The 14802-nt window shown below is 38.5% G+C and overlaps 1 protein-coding gene across 3 annotated transcripts in view; it reads left to right on the top strand.

The window, feature by feature from the left end:
- The window catches only part of LOC147626979 (serine/threonine-protein kinase Aurora-2-like), a 30091-nt gene extending 16163 nt beyond the window's left edge, over positions 1 to 13928 (top strand). For all 3 annotated transcript variants that reach the window (XM_086815554.1, XM_086815555.1, XM_086815556.1), the window contains exons 3-10: positions 10919 to 11075; positions 11228 to 11374; positions 11901 to 11996; positions 12316 to 12411; positions 12674 to 12770; positions 13123 to 13240; positions 13363 to 13435; positions 13673 to 13928. In XM_086815554.1, the coding sequence (XP_086671680.1) occupies positions 10919 to 11075; positions 11228 to 11374; positions 11901 to 11996; positions 12316 to 12411; positions 12674 to 12770; positions 13123 to 13240; positions 13363 to 13435; positions 13673 to 13774 (886 nt within the window). In that variant the 3' untranslated portion in view covers positions 13775 to 13928. The remainder of the gene's footprint in view (positions 1 to 10918; positions 11076 to 11227; positions 11375 to 11900; positions 11997 to 12315; positions 12412 to 12673; positions 12771 to 13122; positions 13241 to 13362; positions 13436 to 13672) is intronic.
- The last annotated feature ends 874 nt before the right edge of the window (positions 13929 to 14802 follow it).

The raw sequence follows: 14802 nt of genomic DNA on the forward strand, positions 1-14802 counted from the left end.
CTAGGCTTCTTGCTCCATACAAAATGCCTCCTAGCTTCACCTTTAAATAGGTGAGCTAGTGGACCATAAGTCCATTCACACACACACCCTTCTCCTACCCTTTTACATGAACTTAGTCTTTTAATATTTAGAAGCACCACTGTCAAAGTACCATGTGTCATGTCTTTCATCGACACACTGAGAGACATATGCTCCAATGATGCATCATAACTACAAGTAAGGAAAGTCCACTCATCCTGCACAAGATTTACTGATGCATCATCTTTCCTTGAAGGTGATGAAGAAGAATCTACAGCCATGCCGCTTTCCTTTTTCTTCTCCTTTGCAAGCCTTTTTCTACAGTCATTCAAGTAATGGCATGTATTCTTGCAGTAGTGACATTTTCCCTTTTTCTTGGGCTTGCCTGCATCATTTTTAGCCTTTTGTGAAGGCTGTCCCTAATCAGCCTTTGGCTGAAAACTGTGTTTGGCTTTTCCCTTGCCCTTGTCTTAGGCAACAAAAGCCCCATCACTGCCATGCATGTTGGAAGATTTTTTCTTCTGATTTTGCCCCTCCTGTAGTAACAAACCAACCAACTCTTCAAAAAGATTGGTTCCGGGTTCCGTGCATAGATAGAGTGAGCGATGTGTGAAAGTTCAAGTAGGTTTTTGGCAAAGATGATAGTGTCCTAGAAACTAACTCCTTTTTAGAAATGACCTCATCAATATTAAGCAACTGCTCCTGAAGATCCTGGATCTTCATAAGATGATCAGCCATACTATCAGCATCATTCATGTCCAAGTTCTTAAGCTCTTTCTTGAGAAATGTAACCTTGGCCTCATTCTTTGCATGATACATGGTTTGAAGTACATCCCAATCTCATCGTGAGGTCCTACAAGATTGAATATGTAGTATGATTGATCACTTTACTAACAAAGCAATCAAATCCATCGCTTGAGCATCGCGAGTATCCCATCTCTTCTGCTCCTGTGAGGGAGGAGTGGGTACTGTAGCTTGTTGAGCACCATGGCCAGGCATGTAAGGTGCTATGTCAACAGGGTGTACATCTTCACCTGACACATAACCCCATAATCCTTTAGCCACAAGAAGATTTTAGACCATGAAACTTGAGAGGGAGTAATTACTGTCATCCAATTTGTCCTCTTGGGACAAAACCCTAAATATATCAGTCGTATTTCCATCCATTTACTGAAATCTCTTTGCCAAGAGAGATGCAAACACGTGCAACCAAATATGCTGTAAAAAGCACCTGTGCAGACAAAATCCCAAACGCACTGGAGTGCAATGCCAAGCAACCACAAGGTGCTGCGCAAATGTTTTGCACCGAATACAAGGCTATAGATAATTGCAATGCTAAAAATCCCCAAATTTTTGAGTAGGCTGATTAATGTGTCAATTGCATATAATTCATAAAAGCCCCAAAAATCTATGTACCAATAAGCTTTAATTGTATAATTAAGTGCTGATTTTAAGAAAGCCCCAAATTTCTGTGTCCTCCAATTGTGCAATTTCTGAAAAACCCCAAATTTTCCTAGAATCCTGCACTACCTACACCTAATTTTTGCAATGAAGCAAGAAAATGTACAAAAGCCCCTTGAACTAAACCAAAAAATCAGTTACCTGGTCGGAACCCTAATTTTGCAGGGTTTGGAGGTGTTGGTGTCTAGCTTGCTATAGGAAGGAAGGTGTACATCTGGGCCTTGACGAGCAGGTGATGGTGACTTACGGCGGTGACAGGGGCTGCTAGTTGGAATTGGTGACGGAGATTGAACATGAGCTCCTAAAAAACTTAGAATTCCATCAAGTGCCACATAACCCTTAAGTGCAGTGAAGAAATGCCAGACGGGCAACGCAGAGGTGGCTAAAGGTGGACATGATGGGGGCAATGAAACAACAGGCAGTCAACGACGACGGAAGTAGACATCCAAAGATGGAAGTGCGGAGGTGAAGAAAAAAGCTGTGTCATGGCCGAATGGAAGCGCGCAGATTATCGGGCATCGGAAACTCCAGGAACACACGTGCAGAAGGCTCCAACCTAGCTCTGATACCACTATTATGTTTAGGATTGCACACACAGATAAGAACACACAGAGAATGAACAGTAGAGTAAGCACTCTCAAGAGAGAGATGGTTATTGATGCTCACACAAAGAAGATATCATACAATGTGTGGAGCTTGGGGGGGTTGACTCCATAATATCAAAATACAATAACTGTGGTGTCCTCACACCTAATATCTAAGGGGGAAAACCGAAAGGGAGAAAAGTTCCCTTGGTTAGCCCATGTTCACATGTGGCACTATTCATAGTATATATGCCAATAGAGCATTCTACAATGGTGGATGTCAAGGTCGGTTGGGGAGGCCATGACACACTTAGTGTAGAGGGAAATTTTGTATTTCTTAGGTAGGAGATTCCGTTTGATTGATCCATCTAAAATTTCTATATTAAGTTAGATGGTCAGAAGGTTAGGATTAGATGCAAGAACTCCATTCTATGTGCACAATGTATTGCTCCCCATATTCTTAAGATTGTGGAATCCCTGTAATGAGCATCTGACTATTTTCTATTAATGAAGTGAACTATGTGTTATGTCTATTCTCTAAGTATTTTCAATTTGTGTTATGGTTAGTTTTGTAATGTTGAAGTTTTAGTCTTAATATAAGATAAGTTTTTACTACAAATATAAGCATTAGTATGAATAAGTATTAGTATATAGATTTTTAACTATAAATAGAAATATTAATACAAAGAAAAGTATACCTATGAGTGAATAAGTATTGATATAAGTATGAAGATATTTTTTAATATAAATATAAATATAAAGAAAATTTTATGTAAGTATAAAGGTATTTTTATCGTAAATATAAATATAAAGAAAAGTATGACTATATATATATATATATATATATATATATATATATATATATATATATATATATATATATACACGTGAACTGGTATTTCACGCCATGAACCGGACTTCACATGGAAATTAAATTTTATTTTTATTTTTTTTGTTGCCAAGTGAACTGGTGTTTCACGCCGTGAACCGGACTTCACGTGGAAATTAAATTTTGATTTTATTTTTTATTTTTTTCGCGTGAACTTATGTTTCACGCCGTAAAACGATTTTCATGCTATGAACTGATGGACGTCACGTGGAAATCAAATTTCGTTTTTTTTTAACCACGTGAACTGGTGTTTCAAGTCGTGAAACAATTTTCACGCCATGAATCGAACTTCACGTGGAAATTTATTTTTTATTTTTTTAAATGCGTGAGCATGAACCGGACTTCACGTGGAAATTAAATTTTAATTTTTTTTGGCCGCGTGAACTGGTGTTTCACGCCGTGAACCGGACTTCACGTGGAAATTAAATTTTACTTTTTTTATATTATTATTTTTTTAAGTCTAGTGGAAAATACAAAATTTTTTTTTGGGAGAATTTTTTTGAATTTAAAATGAAAGGGATATGGGCATTTTCCCAAAGAAGGTAAATGGAATCAAAAAGTCAACCTTTTAATGACACCCCTTACACCCTTCATAAATGACCCCCAAAATGACCAACTTGACAACTCATGAGCATCTTCTCATTGAATGCTCATTAGGCTTAATGAGTTATGTAAAAAAAAGTGATTAAGTATTAATCCAAGATTAATTCTTTCACTAATCTTTTCCTCTTTTACACTAATCAAGGACTCTAATTAACCATTAATCTCTAATTAATTCACACAATTGAGCACATCATTGGACAGAGCAAGGAAAAAGTAATCTGTGTGCATTAACAATTGTGTAAATTAATCTAAATTAGGGGATTAATTAGACTCTTAATTATAGTCTCCTCTTTAAGACAAAATTAAGCAGAGTCAAATTTCTCCAATTGATCAAAAAAATTGATGTCATTAGGTGTTTTGATGCATCTAGATGCTCTCAAAACACTCAAAATCCCAATTTCGACTACTCATATGATCCATTTAGACCCCAATTAACACATTTTCTAATTTTTGGCCTCTTGAATAAGATTGATCACCCTTAATGATAAAAACCAATCCATTAAGAGAAATTAGTTAAATTCAAGAGTTGTTTGATGGTTTTAAGAAATTTTTTGAAAGATTAAGCTACTCGTAATGCTTGCTAACACTTTAATCCAAACCATTTCAATAAAAAACACACAATTATACTCAAATTAATGATCTTAGATCTATGCTTAAACTAAAGAGAGCTAACATTCACCAAGAATTGCATTCTCTTACATTATTTGATGCAATGGATGCAAACTAAGCCTAATACAACTATGTGCAAGCCCTAAGAACATGAAAAACCACAAAAACAACAAATTAAGCAAAAAACATTCTTTTCAAAAACAAAAAAGAGAGCTATTCTACACCAAATCTCACACAAATCACCATCAAATCCACATCTTTTTCATGGGAAACCACTAATCAAGATAATGGGCAATGGGTTATGTGTCAATTAGAGAAAAAACGATGGAAAAAGCCAAGGGATGGCTCCCTAGCTGCAGCGGCGCCAAAAATGTTATGGCTCACCCTAACCCTTCTTGAAACACATCCAAAAAGAGATTACCTGGTGAACCGCAACTGTTGTTGGAGGATCTTTCCAATGGCCGAGCTCATAACCCTTGTCTCCAAGCTTTACAACTCCTTGAGAAGCAATTCCACCGCGTCTCCCTGCGAGCGTTGTCACACCGTCGCGTTGCACTACGGGTCTTCATCCCTCCTCTCACCTCACTTCACTCACACACACTCACTAGCATGCATTAGGGAGAGAGATTAGCAAGAGGATTAGCAAGAGCAAGACTCAATTGCACAATGGGAGAGTATGTTGTATTATGAGAGAAATTCACTTATATACATGGCCATAAGTATTCACACTCACTTAAACTATGGCTGACTAGGCACTTTAGGCCCATAAGAGGCCTAATGCTATTACAATGACTACTCTCATAATATATCCATAAAGTACATCACTTAGGACTTCATCCTATCTTGCTACCACACGCTCTTGAAGCGGGAATCGCCATAAATACTCCATCACACTATTACGAGCGCCCGTCCAAGTTTTAGCTTTGGATACTATTGCTTCATATCTTGAATGTATGACCCTTTGGTGTGTCTATCGTGACTCCTTGATGTAAGATAATGGCGGTAGCTTTTGTTAAACCTAGAATTGGATTAACACAAATCACTTGGTAAAGAGAAGTGTGAGTACTTCAGTGGACACGGTAAGCTTGGTAAAAGAGAAGTGTGAGTACTTCAGTGGACACGGTAAGCTTGGTAAAAGAGAAGTGTGAGTACATGTTATGGACATGGTGAGCTTGAAGGGGAACGTAACAAAGGGATTTTAGGCTTACACATGCACATAGGGGATGGGCCGAGGCACATAGGACTTAGGGACATTAACAAATATGGTGTTAGGGCATGCGGGCCTTCGAACTATAAAAAGCACTCACCCTAGGTCTATTGTACCTTTAATGACCATTATGATCATATATATCTTTTGATATCTTAGACATCTCTAGCTAATCTAAGTTAAGCTAGATCAATCTTAGGCTAATCTAAGTTAAGCTAGATCAATCTTAGGCTAATCTAGGTGTAGCTTTCTTATATTGGTATCAGAGCTCTTAGCTTATATCTTGATGTTTTGATTAAAGAGTGCTTAATCTATTTTAGATTAGTACTTTGATATAATTTTTAGATTTTTTGTTGATTCTGTTTTGAGTGGATTAGTAATAGAATTAACAATAATCATTTTTTAGTATATACTAATCACAGATTTTAAAAACCCTAACTCCTGCACAGATTTGAGAGAATCTAGATTTTCTTGATTCTTTACTTAAGGTTTTCATCCATTTTTAAAGTGCTTTTCCTGCTAAATCTCCTTGATTAGTGCTTCATCAAATCTATTCATAAATCTTGGTGTCCTATATTTGCCTAGTTTTTGGGAAATCTTGGTAATTATGGAGGATATTGAAGGTGGCTATGCAAATTTTGGTATAGTTCTTATCAAGAATTGGTTCAAATTGAATATACCATATAGATTTTAGTGCAGTTTACATATTCGATGTATATTGAGCAGATTATAGTGCAGAGTGCGAATTTGTTGAGAATATGTTGTGTAGAGTGGTGCAGTTCACATTGTGTAGTAGATCTATGCAAAGTTGGTGTATAGAGTACTGTTTACAAGTTTCTTGGTGTAGATTTATAAAGAAATGCAAAGACAGTGCAAAAATCAAATCTTGAAGCAAGAGTGAGTGATTCTTGATTGAAACTTTCGTAATCTTGATCATTTCTTGCAAGAATTATGTTTCTTTAGGAGGAGACAATTGTTGAAACTATAAGAAATCAAGAAATATTGCAAAGTTTGACACAAGATATGCACAACTATGGTGTTCTTGCTTAATTTGATGCAAGTAAATGAGATTATTGAATCTTGTTAGAAGAAATGCAGGATTACACTTGGTGGTTTGAAGTGATCATGACAATTTCTTGACCAAGAAAGAGTTTACAGCATTGATCTCTGCTAATCGATATGATCGGTTGATCAATTTGGATGAAGTATGGTCTCTTGTCAAGAAACACAGAACAAAGACATACATTTGCAAAAAGCAGGATACAAACAATTTACCAACTTTTTACAACAAATTTTAGTGTGAGGCCTGCTAGGAATTGAACCCAGTCCACTGGTGTAAGCCAATGTGTTTCATACACCACAAGGTCTCCTAACCAACCTACAAGGCGTCTTGAGTGGGAAGCTCTTATAGATTATTACAAATCTTCAATCTACATTAAGTTTAAAGTGTAGAATTATTGCAACATCTCAAATCTTTAGCCTATCTACTAATTCTTGAACATTTGACTACAAGAAACTTGATGTGCGAGCAATAGTGTAGAGATTCGTTGAGAAGACGAAGCAGTTGGACAGCTTGGATATTAGCATCATAGAGCCTTGATGAAGAGCAATAGTTTGTTGCCATTCACTAACAAAGAAATCAAGCACAAGCGGGGAGCAAATCCATAAAATCATAGAAGGGATCTGCATTGGAGTTGGCAAGGCACATCATGCACATGCAGAGGGGACTCATGTAGCGCATCATCAATGTGTAATTCATTTGATGAAAACATAATATAAAACTAAGATCATATAAACACACTCCACTGCCAAAGAGACAACAGTTGTGCTAACCAAAAGAGGATGCACCACGTTTTCTTCAAGCATGTTTTCCTCACATTAATGCCAGCATTTGCTTGCCCATTGACATGATGGTTGCAAAGCTGAGTAACAATGACAATAGGATCAACCCATCATTCTCTGCCAGTGTGTAAGGGATAACCCCCAATGCTTCTACAAATGCCTTCACATAGTAGCTTTCCATTCCATTTGCAAATGTTTGAGACCGGGCATTGAGACAAGGCAGTTTTCACGCTGACTTGTCTTCAATCGTGGAGATAGCAGGTGCCAAACCAGTGCTTAGCTCAGCAAGTGCAATTTGTTGAGCACACAAACGTACTGAGCTGAGCGCAAAGAAGCTGAGTGTACCAAAAAATTTAGTGCAACAAAGATTTATTTGGTAACGCTGGCTTACTCAGAGTGCAAGAAAGTTGGTGTCACAGCAGCTACACTGGGTGTGATCTTTTTCCTATGAGACCTCATTTGCAATGTTACATTCAATGTAAGTCTATGGAGGGAATTAAAAATTTGTAAAAATGGCTGCCCACCACCATGAAGGAGGAGAAGTGAAAAAGAAAAAAAATTGAGCTACACAAAAAGAGAAGAGGCCTACTTTATTAAACTTAGGGTTTGCTCATTTGACCATTCACACCTCCATGCCCACATCCATTTGCACCACAAAAGCGGATATTCTTGTAAACATTATTTGGGGGTAGATTTGAGCATTAGCACATGTTCATGTGCATTGGGCACACATAGTGTTTGTTCACATGCTTTTGTATTTAGCTTCGGGCTTGGGTGGGGATCATATACATTTTCTAGATTGAGAGATTAAGCTTCACACGTAGTTATGGTATGATCAACTTGCTACTCACCATCATCATTGTCTTTGACATCACTACGACACTATCTCAGACTCTCATCAAATGGCATTTGCTCACGTTCTATTGAGAGGGCTATACTTGCTCTATATTGAGCTACCATTTTGAGTCACGTGTTGCATATCATCACATACATTTGGCACCATGAGACTCCAATCTTTAGATCTTTCTTCATCGACATCATGTTATGATGAGGCAACATATTTATGTCATCTATGGTGGATATATGAGCTTGAAGGTTTATTACCTAGCCAGTTCAGACATTTACTCCGATGAGAGAGCTATATGTGCCATATGGTCCTCTACACATGGTGATTTTCTTGTTGACTTGTGTGCCTATCGTGACACGGATAGCTCCGCATTGTTCACTTGGGATGATCCACATGGAGACTTGAGCGAGTGCCCTAAACTCGTGAGCCATTATGATTATGTCCCTGAGGATGTGGACTAGGCCGACATTGATTCATATGATGCTAATGATAATGTATCACACACATACACATGATGATGTACTGCACATACACACTTATAATGATATTGATACATGAGCACATGATGATGTATGTGATAATGATAGTGATAGTGATGTGCATGAGTTAGATCATGTGGATAATGATAATGATAGTGATAGTGATGTGCATGAGTTAGATCATGTGGATATGCATAACACGGATCATGTGGATATGCATAACACGGATCATGCTTGTGTGGTCCTATGTGATGAGGACGTGAACTGCAGAGATAAAACCTCACCGTTTTTCTCATGCACTAACAATCAGTCCTCTTCTTTGCATTTTATTGTGCAGCTCTGCTTCTTCTTTGCGTTTTATTGTGTAGCTTTGCTTCTTCTTTGTGTTTTATTGTGCAGCTCTGTTGAGATGCTACTGTGTTTAATGTATGCGAGATGTTGAAATATCCACCCAGACTTACACAAGACTATGGTGTTCACCCCCTTAGTTTCCTCGTGCCACGAGGCCACAAGGCAATGAGGCGTAGCTAGTTCATAGATAGATCATGGAGCCTATTCACACGATCACTGGCATGATACATCAGCTCTTGATCCAAGCATTGACTTGGATTATGAGGCATTTTTTTTTAATGCTCGTGGATGCCTATTGACATAGATACTCGCTTTGGGGCATTCATTTTTTGTCATATTGGAGATCATCTTCTTGCAAGCATTACAGCACACCATCACGACACATTTGTCTTCGACCTTGGTGGATATCTAGACCGTAATCTTGATGGTATGGCTGATGGATTTCCATTTGATCCAAGCATCCTTGGTGGCCACCTTACGAATGGTGGGGCAGCGTTACTTCACGCTCGATCTAGGCGGCCGTTGCACACTCATGGCTAGGGGCGATACTACTTACCCTTTCAATCTAGGTGGCGCGAGGTCTATGGCATTGAGATCGTGCAACTTTTTGGTTTCCCATTTGATCCTGGAGGCCCCTACATCATTCGAGTCGCACTTGAGTGTATTCAGACTATATGTTTGATTTTTGGCTTTTATATATAACCTTTATATGTGTCTTTTGTGCATGACCACCCTTCAATTTCGAGGACGAAATCATTGTAGAAGGGGATGGTTTGTAACAAGTGGATTTTAGGCTTACACATGCACATGGGGGATGGGCCTAGGCACATGGGGCTCAGGGATATTTACACATGTGGTGATGGGGCACGAGGGCCTTAGGACTATAAAAGCCACTCCCCTAGGTCTATTGTACCTTTTGATACCTTTTATGACCATTATGATCATAGATATCTTTTGATATCTTAGACATCTCTGGCTTTCTCTCTAATGTAGGCTAATCAAGGCTAATCTAGGTTAAGCTAGATTAATCTCAAGCTAATCTAGGTGTAGCGAGGAGTGTTGAGAATGCAAACAAGTGGATAGCATTAGATGTGTGAACAATAGTCTAGCAGTGTGTGGACAATAATGGTTATGCCCAACTAGCCAAGTGTGTGTGGACATTAGTACTAGGTTATGTTATGTGTGAACTTATCACCTATAGAATGTGTTGTTTTTGGTGAAGGAGAATGAAGCTAGCTATGGAGCTTCTCTACATTGTGTGAGATGGATTAATGAGAGAAATTAGGGTTTTTGTGTGTCTCCTCTGGTCTCATCTATTCTCTTTTTTGTTGGCAACCAATGGATGACCAAATAGCACATAGTTGAGCAGTAGGAATCTGAAAATTGAGCAAGTTGAGATACACATGAATTTGAGATAAAAATCTCAATCCTGGAACTTGAAGGTTGTACTTCCCTTCCAAGGGGGGTTTATTTTACAAAAGAAGGGTAGAAAAAAAATCCAAAATAAAGACAAATGTTTAAAAAATTATAGTACGTCCTTTGAAACTCTTTAAAAAGAAATGGAGCTTTAATATGAGTCCTTCAAATATAATTTTAGGGTTGCATTTCAAATGGGAGGAGGGTTCGATGAGATCTTTTAACATCATAGACAACCCAACTCATCACATCACATAGATGATCACAGTTCACTAGTGTTCAAGAAAATCATTTCTAGGGTACATACAACACTTTCTCTTCAGTTTTAATGAAAGAGGAAAATGGAAGAAAATAGCCATGCTTTTCAAAAAAAAACATTATTATGGCATCTTAACCAGCTCAATTCATTCCTCATAGGCATTGCCATTTTGAATTTGCCCAGCTAAAGGATACTCTGTTTCACAAGGACGCCCACCACCATCTCTACTTTCAAGTGTGAAAGCGAATAAAATAGACCGTTGCATTTTAAAAGAAGAATAAGGGCTGTTTTGCAACGACGAGCTATTTGCTAACAGTTTTTTCTTTTCGGTCAACTTCTTTGAGGGGGGCAAGGATGCCTGATTTTAGGGTTTCTCTTCCGGAGATCGAAGAGAACAGCGGTAATGGTGGTGGTGGGCAATCCAAACACTGGACTTTGAGCGACTTCGACATCGGGAAGCCCCTCGGCAGAGGCAAATTCGGCAACGTCTACCTTGCCAGAGAGAGGAAGGTCTCTCTCTCTCTCTCTCTCTCTCTCTCTCTCTCTCTCTCTCTCTGTATGTCTGTCTGTCTCTGCCTCTGCCTCTGCCTCTGCCTCTGCCTCTGTCTCTGTGTGTGTGTGTGTGTGTGTGAGATCATATTTTGCTGTTTCCCTGCAAACAGAGCAAATATATAGTGGCCCTGAAGGTGCTCTTCAAGCAACAGCTTCAACAGTCCCATGTGGAGCATCAGCTACGGCGGGAAATTGAAATTCAAAGCCATCTCAGGCATCCGAACATCCTTCGCCTCTATGGCTACTTCTATGATGAGGTTAGCCTAATTGGGCACTTAATTTTTTAAGCATTTCCACGGATGTCTGTGTGAAACCCTAAACTCTTTTACATTCAAGATCAGGCTAGCTTAGGTAGACCAAAATTATTTCCTTCAATTATAAGTTAGCCATTATGCTGAACACAGTGATTCCTCTGTTACTTGATCGCATGCATGTGCACACACACTCGCACATGCATGGTGTGCATACGCTTATGCATGCATGCATACATACATACATATACACATAGTGCACGTTTACTATTGCATATCGTGTGCACTTGCACATGCATACTTACTTATACATGCACATAGATAACATATACATGTACACATTTACTGTATGCACATGCATGTGCACATGCACATTTACATGTACTGTTACCGTACACGCATGCACTTGCAGACACACATGCGCAAACACAAACACAAGTATTTATATGAGCGTATATATATTTAGGATAGCTTGCACTAGCTTGGCTTTAAAAGCTGGCCTAATAATTAAGGGATTTTTACTATGGCGTAGAGCCGGGTGTATCTAATACTTGAATATGCGGCAAGGGGAGAACTGTACAAAGAACTCCAGCGCCAGAAGATTTTCAATGAGCAAAGAGCTGCAACGGTAACAGTTACAAAGGCTTTTGTAATCTTACAGTACTGTTTATTGCCTTAATTGATCAGTTTTGATGCCTTGTTATATAATAGTCAGCAGGTTCAAATGCCCCAATATTGCTTATCTTAGATGGGCTTTTGTAATTTTAAAAGTCCTATTTATTATTGCCTTAATTGATCAGATTTGATGCCCTGTTATATAATGATCAGCAGGTTCGAATGCCTCAATATTGCTTGATCTTATATGCGCAGTAATTTTTGTGATCTTCATCTATGATGGGCAAAGTTTTTGATTACTTGAAGGCCTTCGTGCTTCGTGCTTATTGCAGTATATTGCATCATTGGCCCGTGCTCTCATCCATTGTCATGAGAAGCATGTTATACACAGGGATATCAAGCCAGAGAACTTGCTTATTGGAATCAAGGTAATGCTCTCTCTCTCTCTCTCTCTCTCTCTCTCTCTCTCTCTCACACACACACACACACACACATGCATGCGCATACTACACACACACACATGCCTGTGCATACACACATTTGTATATTTCACTGCATTTGTAAGGTCCTTTCTACACATTCTGCAAGGCTCACCATCACATGGGACAGGCAATGGTGTTTAGAGACCCATCCTGCGCCCCATGAAATAGTGTGTCGAGGGCCTGAGTCTATGAACTCTTGTCTTGTCAGGGAGAGTTGAAGATTGCCGATTTTGGATGGTCAGTTCACACTTTTAACAAGAGGCGAACGATGTGTGGAACATTGGATTACCTACCTCCTGAAATGGGTATGTATGTTTGTGTTGGGAATATGTCATCCAAGGGCACAAAGTTAAGATGCACATACACGTGTGTTGGAATGTTGGTGGTAATGCCCGCATTTTCAATGTGTCTTATGCCTTTGGAATAGAGAGTATATGCTGAGACAACCCTTTATGTAGACATGGGTATTATTTAACTACCTCTTGAAATGGGTATGTATGGTTATGAATGGGTCATTCAATTGCTTAAAATTAAGACACACATACTGACAATCCTGTGGAAAGGGGTATTACTTTTATTTTTCATTGATTAAGAAAAATTAAGACATGAGACACTTGTAAATTGGCTGGTTAACTGAGTGCTGCTACTGAGTTGCAGTGGAAAGCAAGGAACATGATGCTGGAGTGGATATCTGGAGTTTAGGGGTGCTTTGTTACGAGTTCCTATATGGAACCGCACCTTTTGAAGCAAATAGGCACTCAGATACATATAGAAGGTACATGCTGTATACACTTCTCCTTACTGCAAACCTTGATTTTCTAGTTCAAAACACCTTGCAGAATTCTCCCGAGGATATACATTTTATATTATATCATAAAAAATGCTGGAATGATGCAGGATTGTCAAAATCGACCTCAAGTTCCCTCCCAAGCCAATAGTCTCCCCTCAAGCAAAAGATCTCATCAGCAAGGTGTGTGCATGTATGTTTATATGTGTACATGTACAAGTTCAATATGTACTTATATGTATCTACATGTACATATGGATCATCACATAAGCTTTTCTAGGATGTAAATGCATGTAAATATGCATACACACTATACACATCCTCTCATGTACATAATGTAATAAAGATACTTGGTGACGTGATTGACATCATTTATAAAACAAATTGCAGACTTACAAAGTGCTCTTCATTCTTTTGTAGCTGTTGGTGAAAGATCCTACACAGAGACTTCCTCTGAAGCATGTCCTTACTCATCCATGGATTGCTTCCAATGCAGACCCCAGTGGTGTCTATGCAGCTTAGGGGACTTGTGAGCCTTTTCTGTTATTTGCCTCTTTGGTTGTGTGAGTTCAGTACATTCACTGAACTTATAAGGTCTTCTTGTGTATCCATTCAGCTGCCCTTCAAAATTTTGGGGCATTTCCATGGATTCAATATAGGGTTGGATTTTTGCTTCCACGTTTGCTCACTTCACAATTCACACGCCTTGGAACCCTTGTCAAAAGTTGTAACTTGACCAGGCATCCTTTGAACATGTCCAAAGTGAACCACCCCACCACCTGCACTTTTTTTTGAACTGTTGGCCCACAAATCCAACAGTCAAGAGGCTAGGCTAGCCCACATCTGGGAAAACTTTTATGGTCTTGCTAGGACCTTTAGCACTCTTGGGGGTCATAGACTTTTGGGTGTCCAAGGAAAATTAAATGGCCTTAGTGTGTGAAAAAACTTCAATGAAGTAGATGGTCATGAGCTCAGTTATTGATATCTCATGGTCACGCCTAATTCATTACCATGTCATATGTGAAACGACCTTACTAAAGAAACCTTGTGTGTCCAAGGATAATTATATATATAGTCTTAGAGTGTAAAAAACTTCAATGAAGTAGATGCTCATGAGCTCAATATTCGATATCTCATGTTCATGCCTAATTCATTACCATATCACATGTGAAATGACCTTACTAAAGAAACCTTGCGTGTGCAAGGATAATTATACATATAGTCTTAGAGTGTAAAAAACTTTAATGAAGTAGGTGGTCATACGCTCAATATTTGATGTTCCATTTTCATGCTTTATTCATTACATTTCAAATGTGGTATAAAAGGCTTCTTGTCAAATTTTAATACACCTTGTGTATTTGATCATAGAATATCATATCATGGTAAAACATTTTTGAAGTCTTGTAGCTATTAAAAGTGGAGGAAAAAAGCATCAACTTTTCGTACTACTTTGGGGTAATTTTTCATACTACTTTGGGATTTTATTGTGTTCATGTATCTTAGCTTAGGGTAAATTTTTCATATTCAAGCCCATTGCAAGCTTGACATAT

This window comes from Cibotium barometz, chromosome 21 (genome assembly GCF_041138505.1).
Source record: "Cibotium barometz isolate CiBa-2024 chromosome 21, ASM4113850v1, whole genome shotgun sequence".
NCBI lineage: Eukaryota > Viridiplantae > Streptophyta > Polypodiopsida > Cyatheales > Cibotiaceae > Cibotium > Cibotium barometz.